The 17,904-nt window shown below is 40.3% G+C and overlaps 1 protein-coding gene across 4 annotated transcripts in view; it reads left to right on the forward strand.

Moving 5' to 3' along the window:
• SBF2 (SET binding factor 2) overlaps positions 1 to 17,904 on the forward strand; it is a 472,399-nt gene that overhangs the window by 329,327 nt on the left and 125,168 nt on the right. For all 4 annotated transcript variants that reach the window (XR_010338354.1, XM_012456679.3, XM_012456682.3 and 1 more), the window contains exon 17: positions 17,652 to 17,720. Coding sequence is in view for 3 of the 4 variants with exons in the window: in XM_012456679.3 (XP_012312102.1) it covers positions 17,652 to 17,720 (69 nt within the window). In the remaining variant the exon portion in view is untranslated. The remainder of the gene's footprint in view (positions 1 to 17,651; positions 17,721 to 17,904) is intronic.

Genomic DNA, 17,904 nt, shown 5'->3' on the forward strand with positions numbered 1-17,904 from the left:
TTTTTATTAAAGATAAAAGTTGAGCAGACAGTTTATCAGTGGATATATAGATGGTAAATAAGCACATAAAAATTAGTTCAATATCTTAGCCATTAGGGAAATGCAAATTAAACCTTAAAGAGATGCCACTACACACATACTAGAATGGCTAAAATAAAAATACTGAAAATATCAAGTGCTGGTAAGGAAGCAGAGATGCTAGAACTGTCAAATAAAATAGTACAACCTACCTGGAAAACAGTTTGGCAGTTTATCATAAAGTTAAAACATACTCTTACCATGTGACCCAGCCATCTCATTCCTAGGGATTTACCCTGGAAGAAAAAAAAATGAAAACTTACATTAACACAAAAACCTGTGTGTGAATATTAATAGCAGCTCTATTTGTAATTCCCAAAACCTGGAAACAACCCATATGTCCTTCAACAGATGCATGGATAAACAAACTGCCGCATGCATACAATGGAGTACTACTCAGCAATAAAAATGAACTGTTGTATACTACAATGTGGATGAATCCCAAAGATGTTGTCATGAGTGAAAGAAAACACTCTCAAAAGGTTATAAATAGTGCAATTTTATTTAAATAACATTCTCAAAAAGACAAAACCGTAGTGTCAGGGAAGAAACCAGTAGTTACCAGGGACTAGGGGTAGCAGGGCGGCATGACCATAAACAGATAGCAATGAGAATGTGGGGAGTGATAGGACGGTTCTATATTCTGAATCTTGGCTGTGATTATATGATCTAATGTGGTTATATGCTAGAATCCATAGAACTATATAGCCAGAAAATAAGTCCACTTTAGTGTATATTATTTTTTTAAAAAATAAAAGAAAATTTGCAGTATTTTTTCTCAGTACTCTGAAAACATTGCTGTTTGTGATTTTCTTTCTTTTTCTAAGTACTTTCAGCTTTTGGATTCAGGGGTACACGTGCAGGTTTGTTACACAAGTATATTGCATGATGCTGGGGTTTGGGAAACAAATTGATCCCATCACCCAGGTAGTGAGCATAGTACCTGTAAGGTCTGTTCTCACCGAGTTTAAAGAGAAGAAACTGAGGCCAGCACAAGAAGATCTGATGCAAAGGAATTTATTCAGGCTCCCAGGTGAGGTTCTGCGGTCCGACAGGAGGGGCCGGAGAAGTCGCATGGACTCCTCTCAGACAGGGGGTTTTATACAGAGTGAGGGAGCTGGATTGGTTGTGGGAGAGCAGGACTGCTATTGGGTAAGTTATAAGCCTTTACCTAGGACTTGGCTTGTTGTTGGTTGGAATTACTCAGCTGCTATTGGTTGTTAAGACTCGGCTGCTATTGGTTGTTAAGAGGCTAGGGTTACCGCACCTTGTTTGCATACTGGGCTCTTTTAAGGGAAGGTCAGGCTGTGCGAGCATGGGAGAAGGGAAAAAGCCTGAGCGTGCCTGAGCTTGCCTGAGCTCGTCCAGGCTTGTCCGAGCTTTTGAAAAAGAAGTGGGGGGGGGTGTGTCCAAGCTCCCAGCGAGGCAACCGGCCTTACAGTACCCAACAGTTTTTCAACTTTTGCCCCCTTCCTTCCCTACCGCCTCAGTAGTGCCCGGTGTGATTTTCTATCATCTAATGTTGTTGAGCTTTTTTTCCCCCACTAATTTTTGTTTGTTTGTAGATGAACTGCTTTCTCTCTCTCTCTCTCTCTCTCTGACAGCTTTTAGAATCTTTTCTTTATCACTGGTGTGATGAAATTGTACCACAATATGTCTCAGTATAGTTCTCTTTCATTTGTTTTATGTGGACTGTCTGCCTCTGAAGACTAAATTTTTTAAATTATTTCTTTTACTTTATCCCATGTGACTTACCTATTCACTGTTTCCAGTACTCCTATTAGGTATATTTTAGAAGCTTTAACTTCATTCTCTATATTTCATAATTTTTTTTTAATTCCTAAATATAGAAGTAAAATAAAAGAACACGTGAGAAAATTTTCTTCAAGCTCTTCCATTGCATTTTAATTGTAACAATTATGTTTTTAATTGGTTTTTCATAGCTGTATAGTTTCAAACTCTCTTGAGGATATTATTTATAACTTATTAGAGGGTTTCTTTTTCCTGAATTATGTTTCCACAGACACCATTTTCATATTCAGTGCAATATCTTATTGTACTTAAGAGGTGAGAGAACATTGGTATTTCAAGCACAAATACTGGAGTAAGACTACCCAGATTCAAATTCTGGCTCTGCCATTTGTGATCATGTAATCTCAGGCAAATAATTAAACCTCTGAGAGGCTCAGTTTCTTCGTCAACAAAAAGGACATAATTTCAGTATCTTATCTAGTTGAGGCATTGTGAAGATTAAATGAAATATTACCTGTAAATTCATACTTAGAATATGTGTGATACTTAGTAAACACTTAATAAATGTTAGCTATTGTTACCATAAGCCAGGTGCAGTGTTCTAGTTTCCAGGCATATGAAGTTGAAACTGACTTGGTCCATTCACTCAAAGAACTTAAAATAAAGCTTGATATTGTTCGTCAAGCCTAGCATTCACCTTCTATCTCAATGGAAGTCATTGTACATATAAGTAACAATGGTATTCAAAACTATCATACATCCTTTATGGTTTTCTTGTTTTGTTTTGTATTTTGAGATGGAGTCTCCCAGGCTGGAATGCAGTGGCATGATCTCGGCTCACTGCAACCTCTGCCTCCCGGGTTCAAGCAATTCTCCTGCCTCAGCCTCCTGAGTAGCTGGGATTACAGGCATGTACCATCACATCCAGCTAATTTTTGTATTTTTAGTAGAGACGGGGTTTCACCATGTTGGCCAGGCTGGTCTAGAACTCCTGACCTCATGATCTGCCCACCTCGACCTCCCAAAGTGCTGGGATTACAGACGTGAGCCACCACCCAGCCTGTTTTGTTTTTTTGTTTGTTTGTTTTTGGTTTTTGGGTTTCACTTTTGTGTCCCAGGCTGGAGTATAATGGCACAATCTCGGCTCACCACAACCTCCGCCTCCCGGTTCAAGAGATTCTCCTGCCTCAGCCTCCCTAGTAGCTGGGATTACAGGCATGCACTGCTACCACACCTGGCCAACTTTTTTTTTTTTCTTTTTTAGTAGAGATGGAGTTTCTCCATGTTGGTCAGGCTGGTCTCAAACTCCCAACTTCAGGTGATCTGCCCACCTTGGCTTCCCAAAGGGCTGGGATTACAGGCGTGAGCCACCTTGCCTAGTCTTTTTTCTTTTTGAGATTGAGTTTCGCTCTTGTTGCCTGGGCTGGAATGTAATGGCGCAATCTTGGCTTACCACAACCTCTGCCTCCTGGGTTCAAGCGATTCTCCTGTCCTAGCCACCTGAGTAGCTGGGATTACAGGCATGCACCACCAAGCCTGGCTAATTTTGTAATTTCTTTTTTTTTTTTTTTTTTGAGACGGAGTTTCGCTCTTGTTACTCAGCCTGGAGTGCAATGGCGCGATCTCAGCTCACCGCAACCCCCACCTCCTGGGTTCAAGCAATTCTCCTGCCTCAGCCTCCCAAGTAGCTGGGACTACAGGCGTGCACCACCATGCCCAGCTAATTTTTGTATTTTTTAGTAGAGATGGGGTTTCACCTTGTTGACCAGGATGGTCTTGATCTCTTGACCTCGTGATCCACCCGTCTCCGCCTCCCAAAATGCTGGGATTATAGGCGTGAGCCACCGCACCCCGCCCTATAATTTCTTTTTACTAGAGACAGGGTTTCTCCATTTTGGTCAAGCTGGTCTCGAACTCCCAACCTAGGTAATTGGCCTGCCTCCACCTCCCAAAGTGCTAGGATTACAAGGTGTGAGCCTCTGTGCCTGTCCTACTTTATGGTTTTATAGGTTTATTTAGTGGTAAAATATAACCTGAGGCTGAAGCTGTAATAAAATCCTTTTGCCTATTTTTTGCTTAACATCGTACTTGGAAAGAATGGAGAAATATGGGGGCAGGCATATGAAGGTACCAAGGAGAAAGCACGTAAATGACAAAACAAAGCATGGAAGGGCTTACTCAGCCATATTAGATATGATTGATGTAGAATAGAAGTATGATGTAAAATAAGAAGTATGGTGTAGATTAGAAGATGATAAACTAAATAGGTTGACTAGAGCTGCAGCTTGTAGCAGGGGCCCATATGATTGGGTGTGTATAGAGGTGTATCCGTACCATGGAGGCCTAGTAAGCCTAGCAGAAGAGTTTGGTCATTATTCTGTAATGGTCAGAAAATAGCTGTATTTTTGAACAGGAGAATAATATGATATAAAGAGGAATTTGTGCTTTTAATTTTTGTCCTTATGTAGAAGATGCAAATGTTTTCAATGTTTTGGGCAACTGAAAATATCTTTTTTCTGAGCTGTGTCTAATCTAAACTCTAAAGGAAAGTCAGTTCTGTAACACATTGTTCCTTTCAATCTAATTTTTTCTTTAATGTTTAAATATAACATTTTTTAGAGATTCCAGAGTTTTATCAAACTGGAATGTTGACCACAACAGTTCAAAGTTATCAGGTTAAAAGTATGAAGTAATTGAGGATAATGAGAAATTAAGATTGCCGGGTTCACTCTTCAATCATAGCAGGAAAATTAAAGGTAAATTACAAAGCAAAGTTCAGAATACAACATGTATAAGTATTCATGACCTTGCAAGTTTATAAAATGCCTGGTATGTTTGTTGCTACAATGCTAATATTTGGCCAAAGCACAGGGGACTTCAGGATGTATATTTATGGACTGATTCCCCAACAGATAACTGCACAATTCTGGAATGCTGTTGCTGTGTCAATAATTGTAGACTTATGTTCTAAAAATTTTCCCTTTCAATCTAATTAACTTAAAATGTCTCTAATGTGATTTCCAAAGAATTTTATATTTATATTTTGCAATCAGCATTTGATTGGCACACAGGTTTGAGACATGCGCTACAATGTGTAAACATTTTGCAAGATAATAAATAGCGCCTACGAGTCTAAATGTTTTATGATTGCCTACTCCCTGCTGATTGGTAATGGATTGAAATTCTCCATTGTTTAATTTTTTTAATTTGTTGGAAATTATTATAAATGAGTGTGTAGGGCTTCATATCACAGCTGTTGTCATTTAAAGTTTGGACAATGTCATTACAAATGAAACCCTGCTGTGAAATTAAAGTCAAAAGGCATCTTGGCATCCCAACCATTTCCTTGGGAGAAGATTACAGCTCAAGTCTGTTGAACTTTATTGCCTTGGGCCTCATGACAGTCGTCAGAAACATGCAAGGCATTTCTGTTAAAGAAATTCAGATGTGCTAGGACACAGATGACATTCTTGTGCATAACGGTGTCCTAAGGGGGTGAGGAATAAGTCAGGAAGAAGAAGATGATTCACACTTTTTGCTGCATTCTGGAATTATATATAAAATCCACGAAGAAGATGGAGACCTTGCAATGATACCACAGAGGAAAAAGGTGTGGTGTTTTCCTACATGGCCTGACTGTATTTTATTTTATTTTATTTATTTTTGAATAGCAAATAGTTTATTGGTAAGCACATGGTTTCAACATGAATAATAAATTCACATGAACAGGAGACAATACTTAATTCAAAAGAATAAATGCTTACTAATCATCGGAAAATCTGTGGCCATTAGGGCTGGCACGTAAAAATCCAAAATCACTCAGAGACCAAATCTTAAAGAAGGTTCGTCCTCTTATTAGTCCATATGGAATAGGTCCATAGTACCTAGAGTCTATAGAATTCTGTAGATTATTACCTTCTAACCAAACATGATCCATTGGCTCTGTAGATCTGTTCTATAATTCGTTCAATTTTTAGGGAAGTCGCAGGGCCTCCAGAAAAAAAATAATAATAAAGTATGTCTCAAAGCATATGTGGATGCTTCATGATTTCAGGAATCCTCAGGCCCCAAAGAACCCTGAAGACCCTCAACCAGGACACAGGTCTGACTGTATTTTAAAATAAAAACCTAAACATGACTCCAAGGTAATGACTGCCTTCAAAGTAATATTTCAGTTGATTTTAATATTCTCTTTGAAGGAAGTTCTCATTGATTCATATTTCTTTTCTCCCTCTCCTTTCTCACAGACATTCATTTCCAGAGCTTTGACTGAGAGAGAGATGTTACTCAGTTTTAACAGTCACTCTTTTTATATCTAAAACTATGCTCTTGAATTTAAAAGAAAAGATTACTTGATCTAACTTAAAATCTCTCTAACCAGTAACTGGGCTCCAACAAAGGTCCCCACAGAGACATTATGAAAGAACATCATTGTCCCTCTAATTTAAGGATGTATCTTAGCCATGAATTTATCTCATCCCTTTAAAATGCATTCTTATTTGTCATCCCTATTCCCTCTTGGGATAAAGACATTCTTGAGTTCATTAGCTACAGCATGCCTAGCACATAGTAGATACTCAATAAATATTCGTTGAGTAGATGAAAATTGTTATTCAAAGGAAAATCCTAATTACTCTCAATGCTCGTTCTGGAAATCCGAGACCTAGTAAGATCATTTGTACTACTCTTCTTTCAGCTTTATATGACATTCAAAAAGGCATATCACTCATTCAACAACTTGCTGTAAATATTGATAACTGCTTCTTATTCACTCCTATAAAAATGCCATTAAATTGCTATAGTCTAGTAAAGAGACAGACAAGTAAATAGGTAATCACAATAGAGTGTGATATGCTAAGCATTTCCTGGCCTCGGTGATAATAACATTTATTGAGTACTTACTATACACTAGGTACAATTTTAAGTATTTTACATGTATTAATGATTTTTTTTTTTTTTTTTTTTTTTTTTTTTGAGACGGAGTTTCGCTCTTGTTACCCAGGCTGGAGTGCAATGGCACGATCTCGGCTCACTGCAACCTCCACCTCCTGGGTTCAGGCAATTCTCCTGCCTCAGCCTCCTGAGTAGCTGGGATTACAGGCACGCGCCACCATGCCCAGCTAATTTTTTGTATTTTAGTAGAGACGGGGTTTCACTGACAGTTGTATCTATATGATTCAAAACATTTTGAAATGTACTGATAGTTTTTGTCGTTTTGTTCTCGAGATGGAGTCTTGTTTTGTCACCCAGACTCGAGTGCAGTGATGCAATCATGGCTCAATATAGCCTCCACCTCCTGAGCTCAAGTGATTCTCCCACCTTAGCCTCCCAAGTATCTGAGAGTACAAGCATATGCCACCACACCCAACTATTTTTTTTTTCTTTTCTTTTTTTTTTTTTTTTTTTTGAGACAGAGTTTTGCTCTGTCGCCAGGCACTAGGCTGGAGTGCAGTGGCACAATCTCAGCTCACTGCAACCTCCGCCTCCCAGGTTCAAGCAATTCTCCTGCCTCAGCCTCCCGAGTAGCTGGGACTACAGGCGCATGCCACCACACCCAGCTAATTTTTGTATTTTTAGTAGAGATAGGGTTTCACCATGTTGGCCAGGATGGTCTCAATCTCTTGACCTGTTGATCTGCCCACCTCAGCCTCCCAAAGTGCTGGGATTACAGGCTTGAGCCACCGCGCCCGGCCTTCCAACTAATTATTTGTAGAGATGAGGTCTTACTATCACTCAGGCTGGTCTTGAAGTCCTGAGCTCAAGCGATCCTCTCACCTCAGCCTTCCAAGGTTCTGTGATTACAGATGTGAGCCATTGCACCCAGCCATGATACTTATTTTATAGACCAGTATGAGGTCATTTTTTTAAAATCCATGTGAGCAGTTCTGGGTACAATTTTAGAGTACAGTATCTATTAGAGCAAGCAAGTTTTTGTATACAGTATTTTATACATATCGATTAGCCCTAACTTTTGAAGTATTTCTTTCAATCTACTGTATAATAACTGATTTTTCTACCTGCCTGACCTACTCAGTAATCAATTACTGAGAGAGGTATATTAAAATATTTTAATGTGATTGTAAATTTATCTATTTTTCACTTTACATCTGTCAGTTTTTGCTTTGTATGTTTGAAGGCTAAGTTACTAGGTTTATACGCATTTAAATTATTATAGGTTTCTGGTAGATTGAGCTATTTATTATTATGTAATGCTTCATTTTATCCCTAGTAACGCATTTTGCCTTGAAGAGTATTTTGTAGTCTTGATTTTTTGTTGTTGTTGTTGTTGTTGTTGTTGTTGTTGTTGTTGTTTTGAGACGGAGTTTCGCTCTTGTTACCCAGGCTGGAGTGCAATGGCACGATCTCAGCTCACCGCAACCTCCACCTCCTGGGTTCAGGCAATTCTCCTGCCTCAACCTTCTGAGTAGCTGGGATTACAGGCATGCACCACCATGCCCAGCTAATTTTTTGTATTTTTAGTAGAGACGGGGTTTCACCACGTTGACCAGGATGGTCTCGATCTCTTGACTTCGTGATCCACCCGCTTCGGCCTTCCAAAGTGCTGGGATTACAGGCGTGAGCCACCACGCCCGGCCCTGTAGTCTGATTTTATTTATTCATTTATTTACTTATTTTGACTTGAGTCTTTTTTTTTTTTGAGTCTTGCCTGTCACCAGATTGGAGTGCAGCAGCACAATCTCAGCTCACTGCAACCTCTGCCTCCCTGGTTCAAAAGATTCTCCTACCTCAGCCTCCCGAGTAGCTGGGTTTACAGGCATGTGCCACCACACCCAGCTTATTTTTGTATTTTTAGTAGAGACAGGGTTTCACAGTGTTGGCCAGAATGGTCTGGATCTCCTGACCTGGTGATCCACCCACCTGGGCCTCCCAAAGTGTTGGGATTACAGGCATGAGCCACCACACCTAGCCTATAGTCTGATTGTTAATATAGCTACCCCAACTTCTTGTGGTATTTGCCTGGTTCATATTTTTTCATCCTTTAAATGCTGTGAATCCTTAAGTTTTAAATATATATATATATATATATGTTTATAAGGAATAGACTCTGGTTTTTAGATTCAGTGTCAATCTTTGTTTTTTAACCAGAACATTTGGTCCATTTGTGCTTTTGTATTTGTTACAAGTAGTTAGACAGGCATGAGTGGGGCAGGAGAAGGCTGTCCCCCACCCACTGAGAATGTCAGTTGATTGTTGGGCAGTTATCACATTGCCTCTCTAAAAGTGATAAATTGTCAGCTGGCACTAGGGAGAGGCCATTTCCTGATTGTCCACACTAGGTGCACTAAAGTGTTAATTGAACGCAGGCATCAGGGAGAAGCAACTTCCTGGGCATGTGCATTAAGAGACAAAGTGGCAGAATATGACCTTCCAGGGGCACACCACACAAAAAGGGAAGAAAGCCACAGATGGGCATGCATTTGACTTCCTGAACACAATGTGTATGCCTACCTCCCAGGTGTAAGGAGGGCCTTGCATGTATGAGTAGCCCAGCCTAAGGGAAGAATCATGGGAAACGGACCAGTGTATAAAGTCCTAGGATCAAGGTTAAACATGGCACTTGACCTTCACGTGCCTGCTTGGGTCTCTTCCTAGCAATATTTCATTTCTTTCCTACTCTAAAGCCTTTTAAAATAAACTTCCACTCCGGCTCTGAAACTTGCCTAGAATTCTTTTTCTGCCTTATGCCCCTCAGTCCAATTGTTTCTTCTGAGGAGGCAAGAACTGAGGCTGCAGCAGACCCATATGGATTCACCATCAGGAACTTGGATGCCTTGACTGGTAACATACTTGGTGCTGTGAGACTCAGATATTTGCAACCACTAACATATTTATTCCTTTCATCTTTTTTTTTTGAGATGGAGTCTCTCTCTGTCGCCAGGCTTGAGTGCAGTGGCGTGATCTCAGTTTACCGCAACTTCCGCCTCCTGGGTTCAAGTGATTCTCCTGCCTTAGCCTCCCAAGTAGCTGGGATTACAAGTGTGTGCCACCGCACCCAGCTAATTTTTGTATTTTTAGTAGAGAGGGTTTCACCATGTTGGCCAGGATGGTCTGGATCCGTTCACCTTGTGATCCGCCCACCTCAGCCTCCCAAAGTGCTGGGATTACAGGTGTGAGCCACCGCGATTGATCCCATCTTATTTTTTTCTTTTCTGATTGTTTCTCTTTTCTGAGTTTCTTTTTCCTCCTCTTCTTTGTTTTCCCTTGGGTTCAGGTTTGTTGAGTTTTTTTTTTTCTACTATTCCATTTTTTCCTCTACTACTTTGGAAGTTGCAACCCACTCTATTTCTATTTCTTTGGTGATAATATAGAAATTTTTAAATGCTTACTTAATTTATTGAAATCTAACTCATCCACTCTCTTGCAAAGTCTATGCTACCATGGTTATATAGTTTAGTTTATGTTAATTTTCTTTGCTATCAAAAGACAATATTGTCATGGTTTTATACAGTCAGTGTGTGTTTAGATTTACCTACATATTTATCTCTCTTTTTTGCTCAGTTATTTTCCTACATCTCAGACTTTCTGTCTGGTATCACAGGTGGCTTTAGAGATCCCAGGATTATTGTCATTCTTGTTAATGGAAAGCCAAATCTATAAAATATTTTAAAGAGGCTTATTCTAACCCAATAGGAGTGACCACAGCCCAGCAGTTGGGTTGCAGTTTAGTTTTATATATTTTAGGAAGACAGAAACTGTAGGTAAAATCATAAATCAATACATGGAAGGTGTCCCTTGATTCATCCTAAAGAGGTGGGATATCTTGGGGGGTGGTGGCTTACAGGTCATAGGTGGATTCAAAGATTTTCTGGTTGGCTACTGATTGAAAGAGTTAAGTTTTGTAAAAAGACGTGATGTCAGTAGAAAGGAATGCTTAAGTCAAGATAAGGGGTTTGTGGAGGTCAAAGCGCTTATTATGTAGATGAAGCCTCAGAAGTCTTATCCCTCAGAGAGAATATGTGGTAAATGTCTCTTTTGAGACCATAAAAATGTCAGACTCCCAGCTAATCTCTCCAACCCAGTGAGAAAGTCCTGGAAAGGGAAGGCCTGGCTGCATTAATGGAGATTCTGTACAGATGCAAATTTCCCCAACAACAGATTACTTTGCAGGGCCATTTCAAAACATGTCAAAGAAACATATTCTGATTTCCTTCAGGGTCTCCTGTCTATCATGTGATGCTGTATCAGAGTCAGGTTGGAAAGGAAGCTGCTTTATGCTGGGATAATTTTAAAAACCTGTTTTTATGCCTATGATCCCAGCACTTTGGGAGGCTAAGGGTGGGAGAATCACTTGAATTCAGGAGTTCGAGACCAGCCTGGCCAACATGGTGAAACCCCATCTCTACAAAAATACAAAAATTAGCCTGGCGTGATGGCTCATGCCTGTCTTCCCAGCTACTCAAGAGGCTGAGGTGGGAGATCACCTGAGCCCAGGAGGTCATGGCTGCAGTGAGCCCACATTGCACCACAGCACTCCAGCCTCCAGAGTGAGACCCGGTCTCAAAAAATAAAAATAAAAAATAAATAAAACCTCATTTAATGAGATATTATGGTTTGTAGGGTGTGACTTAACCCCTGGCTTGCATGGCCTTGTGTTTATAATCTGTTATTGCTACAAAGAGTCTGTTTTGTTAGATCTGTATTTTTACCTAAACACTGAAAGAGAGGGGCATAATGAGGCATGTCTGACCTCCCTTCCTCTTATGGCCCGGAATTCAGTTCTGTAGGTGTCCCTGGGATCCCTTTGGCCAGCAGTCTATTCAACTGGTTGCGGGGCTCAGGATTTCATTTTTGGTTTATATTCTCCTAATGGACTTCCTACCTTAGCAAGTGCTAGTCGTTGTATCCTATCCCTTGAGTCTCTTGAATTCAAACTAATACTAAAATTTGCTCACCAACAGTTCCAAAGTTAAAATTTAGCTTCAGTGCTCTGTTTATCTTTCCAAATTTCTACTTACATTTTTATCTGCATGTTCTTTGCTTTCTTGCCAATTCATTGCTTTGTATTAAAGATTTTAAAATATTTTATCTATCATTTAAAATTATTTTTAGAAAAATTACCTATTAGAATATGAAAACAACCATAAGTCAAGAAGTAAAAATCCATAACTAAATTTTAAAGTGATCTTTTGGGCTGGGTGTCATGGCTTATGCCTGTAATCCCAGCATTTGGGGAGGCAGAGGCAGAAGGATCCTTGAAGCAGGAGTTCAAGACCAGCTTGGACAACATAGTGAGACCCTGTCTCTACAAAAAAAAATAAAAATTAGTTGGGTGTGGTGGCATGTGCCTGTAGTCGCAGTTACTCAGAAGGCTGAGGCAGGAGGATCGTTTGAGCCCAGGAGTTCAGGGCTGCAGTAAACTATGATTGTGCCACTGCACGCCAGCCTAGGTGACAGAGCAGGATCCTGTCTCTAAGTAGTTTTTTTTTTTATTTTGTTTAATGATCTTTTGGTTGGAATTCTCTCATGGGATTTTTGGCGATTTCAAATCATCATTTTCCAAAATATATTCTACAACTACTTTTTAAAAAAATACTCAGTGAAATTGAGTTTACAAAGGCATGTTGTAAGTAAAAGTTCAATGCCGCAAAGGAAATAGCACTTGAAGATAAATCCTCTCAACAAGGCAGTTTACTTCTATAGAAAGGTGCAGCTCGTGGATGGAGGAATGGTGGCTGTAAGCTTGCACAAGGGGGAAAGGGGTACTTATGCCTGATGGGGGTCGTCCCTACTGCTGTGTCATTCCCCTATTGGCTAGGGTTAGACCAGACAAGCTAGACTAATCCCAATTGACTATTTTAAAGACAGCAGAGGTCCAGCTGGAGTGGCAGGGTGGGTGTTTTGGTGGGAAGGACTGTTACTAGCAGGTCAGAGCAGGTAGCGAGGGGTGACCTAGGTCAAAGAAGGTGACTGGAGCAGGTGACTGGGATGATTCAGGATGGAGCCAGGGGGCCAAGGGAACAGATGGGAACTACTGATTAGAACTGGTGGAGAAGGTTGTTTACTGGTATCACAAGGAAGTTAAACTTTAACATAGAGAATTAAAAAATAAGAGAGCTGAACATACTGACATACTGATTCTTTGAAGAGAAACTTGGGGTTCACTATAACATGCTACAAACCAAATTATCGTCATAGAGTCACAGTTTAAAACCCTGCAAGATCCTGCGTTTTTGTTTTTGTTTTTAAAAAAAGAAAGAAAAGGAAAACCTTGTTTAATTTTGTTTACCCTGCATTTCCCCAATTCCCCCCAAGTGACAGCTATCAGTACTCTACAGAGCTAGTATTTGCAGAATAGTTTAAAGAGCTCTTTGCACTCACCCTCCCCCGTCATAAAAATACTCAGGAAGTCCTGAGCCTTCCTTGCAGAACCAAGCTTCTTTTTCCTCATATGTTTTATCTGATGATATCATCAGGGATCTTGCTGTTTAATATAAATTTTAGATATTTGCTTTTTATGATGTTTTCAAGGTCTAACCCTGCCTTAGAAATGGGGACCGTATTGACTACCAGACGTATCTCAAAGTCCTCAGTCTACTAGTGATGTTTCTTTTTCCTCTCTCTCCTCCACTGGATTTTCCCCTTCAGTGTACTCCGGACCCTTCTAATTCTCAAGAGTCAAAGTATTGGATAAAATCTCACCATTCATCTAGTCAAGCCCTATTGAGATTCATTAAACAATAAATTTAGATGTAATAACTCTTCAAGTGGCTTTTTTTTTTTTTTTGAGACAGTGTCTCTTCTTTCTGTGTCACCTAGGCTGGAGTGTCGTGGTGTGATCATAGTTCACTGCAACCTCAAACTCCCAAGCTCAAGTGATCCTCCCATCTCAGCCTTCCAAGTAGCTGGGACTACAGGCATATATTTTTTGTTAAAGCAGAGTCTCTCTATATTGCCCAGGCTGATCTTAAACTCCTGGGCTCAAGCAGTCCTCCTGCGTTGGCCTCCCAAAGTACTGAGATTATAAGCATGAGTCTGCACACCCAGCCCAAGTGGATATTTTATTGCTCTCCTTTCCAACCTTGAAGATTTATAGTCAGGGACTTTTGTTCTACTCACCTTGTCCCTAATAATGTCAGAAGTCATCAGTGACCTCTTATATTCACCAGTTTCTCATGGTTTTTTTGTGCATGTTTTTGTTTTTGTTTTCCAATCTTCATTTTACTAAACTTCCTCTAAAGCGTGTAACACTACTGGTCATTACCTCTTAACATCTATGATACCATTTTCACCAGTTCTTTTTCCACATCTTGATTTTCCCTCACTCCCTTTACATAAATACATGTCTTTCCCAGGTTTCTGCCTTAGCTCCTTTTTCTCATCATTCTCCTATGTTTATTCCTTTATTTATTCATTTACTCATTTCTTCAATAAACATTTAGTCAAAATGATGAGTTAAAAGTATTATTTTTAGCATAATATAGGAAGCTTGAACCTATCTTTTATTTTTTTATTTTTAATTGGGTCACAGAATATGATCCATTTGAGAATGACTTTTTACTGCAAGGATTTACCTTATAATCCTTTTTTTTTTTTTTTTTTAAAGACAGGTCTCACTCTGTTGACCAGTCTAGAGTGCAATGGCGCCATCTCGGTTCACTGCAACCTCTTTCTCCCAGGTTCAAGCGATTCTGCTGCCTCAGCCTCCTGAGTAGCTGGGACTATAGGCGCAGGCCACCGTGCCCGGCTAATTTTTGTATTTTTTGTAAAGACAGGGCTTCACCATGTTGCCCAGGCCAGTCTCGAACTCCTGAGCTCAGGTGATCACCTGCCTTGGCCTCCCAAAGTGCTGGGATTACAGGCATGAACCACTGTGCCCAGTCTTATAATCCGTTATTGTTTCAGTAGTCATTGCAATAGAACATGCAGTAAATTCCAAACTGTTTTTCAGAATTGACAGTACATGAAATTCAATTGAGAACTCTTTTAGTTGATCCTAGTACCAAAAGTACTCGTGCAATAAAGTTTTTTCCTTTTTCCTTAGGTCAGTACTACACCCTCCCCATCCACAGCAGTATTTTGAAATAGGCAAAGATTATCTGTGGTGTATTCTCACTTTCCCTTCTGACTCTTCCTCCTGTTTTCTAGAGTGCTTGTCTCTGGCACTAGTGTACTTAGGCAGCTCTAAGCCTTCTGCTGCTCTCCTGGTCAAGTCTGTTCTCACCACTCTCACACTCCAAATTGGTGCTGGAAGTTCAGATAATCCATATTTTCTACCTCAAGAATAAAAGGAAAGCGATCAAATACAAAAGGCAGTGTCTAAAGGTAAAAACACCACACTGATAGGTAGATAAATCTAGATTCCAGTTGTGGCTATGCGGCTGACATCTATGCCTCTTTAATCTGCAAAGTGGAGGATTTACACTGGAATAATTGATGTCTAAGGTCCCAGCTCTATGAGTTTAAAATCAATTCATGCAAACATACAACATAACTGATGGGCCGGGCGCGGTGGCTCACGCCTGTATTCCCAGCACTTTGGGAGGCTGAGGCGGGTGGATCACGAGGTCAAGAGATCGAGACCATCCTGGTCTACATGGTGAAACCCCGTCTCTACTAAAAATACAAAAAAACTAGCTGGGTATGGTGGCGCGTGCCTATAATCCCAGCTACTCAGGAGGCTGAGGCAGGAGAATTGCCTGAACCCAGGAGGCGGAGGTTGCAGTGAGCCGAGATCACGCCATTGCACTCCAGCCTGGGTAACGAGCGAAACTCCGTCTCAAAAAAAAAAAAAAAAAACTGATGGATGAGGAGTTTTGATAGAGATAGCTACATTGTCTAAGGTCAGGGCTTTAATCACTATTCTTGGCCCTCTAAGGAGATCAGTTTCAGCTTTTGCAGCCATTGTGGACACTGTTCTGGATTCTGGCCACATTGGACCCCACTGCCAGACAAAGGAAACACTGGTTAATATAACTATATGAAAGTATCTATCCACCTGGCACAGTGGCTCACACCTGTAATCCCAGCACTTTGGGAGGCTGAGGCAGGCAGATCACTTGAGGTCAAGAGTTCGAGACCAGCCGGGCCAACATTGCAAAGCTCTGTCTCTACTAAAAATAGAGAAATTGGCCGAGTATGGTGGCACATGCCTGTCATACCAGCTACTTGGGAGGCTGAAGCATGAGAATTGTTTGAACCCAGGAGGCGGAGGTTGCAGTGTGCCAAGATCATGCCACTGCACTCCAGCCTGGATGGCAGAGCAAGACTCCATCTCAAAAAAAAAATTATTTATCTAGCATAATGTCCTCATGGTTGATCTATGTTGTAGCATGTGTCAGAATTTCTTTTTAAGGCTGACTATTCCTTGCATCTACGTTTGTGTGCTTGTATTCCATGTTTTGTTTATTCACTTATCTGTCAACAAGACACTTGGGTTGCTTTTACCTTTTGCCTATTGTGAAAAATGCTTCTGTGAACATGAATATACAAAAACCTGTTTGAGTTCTTGCTTTCCATTCTTTTGGATATATGCCTGGAAAAAGAGTAGTAATATATAGTAATTCTATATTTCTTTCTTTTTTTGCATGTGGGGAATTGCTATACTGTTTTCCACAGTCACTGTGCCATTTTACATTCCCACTGAGATTTCTTGACCTTCCTATTCATCAGCATTTCACTCAGTGGGTTTTAGAATCAGAATCAGTGATATATCTTATCTGACTTTTTTTGCCCCCTTTTTTTTTTTGTTTTGAGATGGAGTGTCACTCTGTCGCCCAGGTTGGAGTGTGGTAGCGTGATCTCGGCTCACTGCAACCTCCGCCTCCTGGGTTCAAAAAATTTTCCTGCCTGAGCCTCCCAAGTAGCTGGGATTACAGGTGCCCACCATCATGCCCGGCTAATTTTTGTATTTTTAGTAGAAACAGGGTTTCACCATGTTGGCCAGGCTGGTCTCGAACTCCTGACCTCAGACGATCTGCCTGCCTCGGCCTCCCAAAGTGCTGGGATTACAGGCATGAGCCACCATGCCTGGCCTGCAAGATACCCTTTTTATATAACAATAAGAAAGAAAAAATATCTCCAGTCAATTATAAGATGATCCCAATCTCAGAAATATTAAAATATGCAAAAAATGTATCTTAGACTCAGTGGAATACAGTTGGTAAATATACTAAAAACCCCTCCAAAAAATATTTTGTGTAAGTTATACAACTTAACACAATCTTTGTAGAGCAGGAAAGTAAAGGTAACTACTCAGCAATAGTGTATGAAAATACCTGTCTCAAATGCACTTTTACCTTATTTATTTATTTATTTATTTATTTATTTTTGAGATTGAGTTCATTCTTGTTGCCCAGGCTGGAGTACAATGGCGCGATCTCGGCTCACTGCAACCTCGGCCTCCCAGGTTCAAGCAATTCTCCTGCCTCAGCCTCCTGAGTAGCTGGGACTACAGGTGCACGCCACCACGCCCAGCTAATTTTTGTGTTTTTAGTAGAGGCGGGATTTCACCATGTTGACCAGGATGGTCTCAATCTCCTGACCTCATGATCTGCCGGCCTCGGCCTCCCAAAGTGCTGGGATTACAGGCGTGAGCCACCGCACCCGGCCCTTTTACCTTATTTATAAAAGAAAGGGCTTCACGGACAGTTTTTTCCCCTAAAACTTACCTAGCTGTGCCTTACCTAGCTGGGCAATCTAGAATAAAAGTAAAAACCCCTCCCGTTGAATCCTCTGCAAACTAAAAATGAAAAGGTAAAACGCCATAGGACAGTAAACAATGTATCCCAGATGTTGGTTCCCATATATTTGTGATTTCTGGTAAATACCCTAATGCTCATTTGTCTTTGTTTTGCTTAAAGGATTGTTCAAGTTTAGAAGAATATAACATTGCTGCAGCATTACTCCCTTTGACCAGCGCGTTCTATAGGGTAAGTTTCATTGGTCCATATATAACCTTGTTATGATTTACATAAATGTATTCAGTTTGATTTATTATGGAACTACATGAATCCTATCCTCTTAGTAGTATGCCTAAGATATATCTGCGGTTATATTTGTTATAACATTTATTGCATGCCATGTGTAGGAAATTTAATATAGAACACTAAATCA

Source organism: Aotus nancymaae, unplaced genomic scaffold, assembly GCF_030222135.1.
Source record: "Aotus nancymaae isolate 86718 unplaced genomic scaffold, 86718_ANA_hifiasm-v0.15.2.pri h1tg000059l, whole genome shotgun sequence".
Classification (NCBI taxonomy): Eukaryota; Metazoa; Chordata; class Mammalia; order Primates; family Aotidae; genus Aotus; species Aotus nancymaae.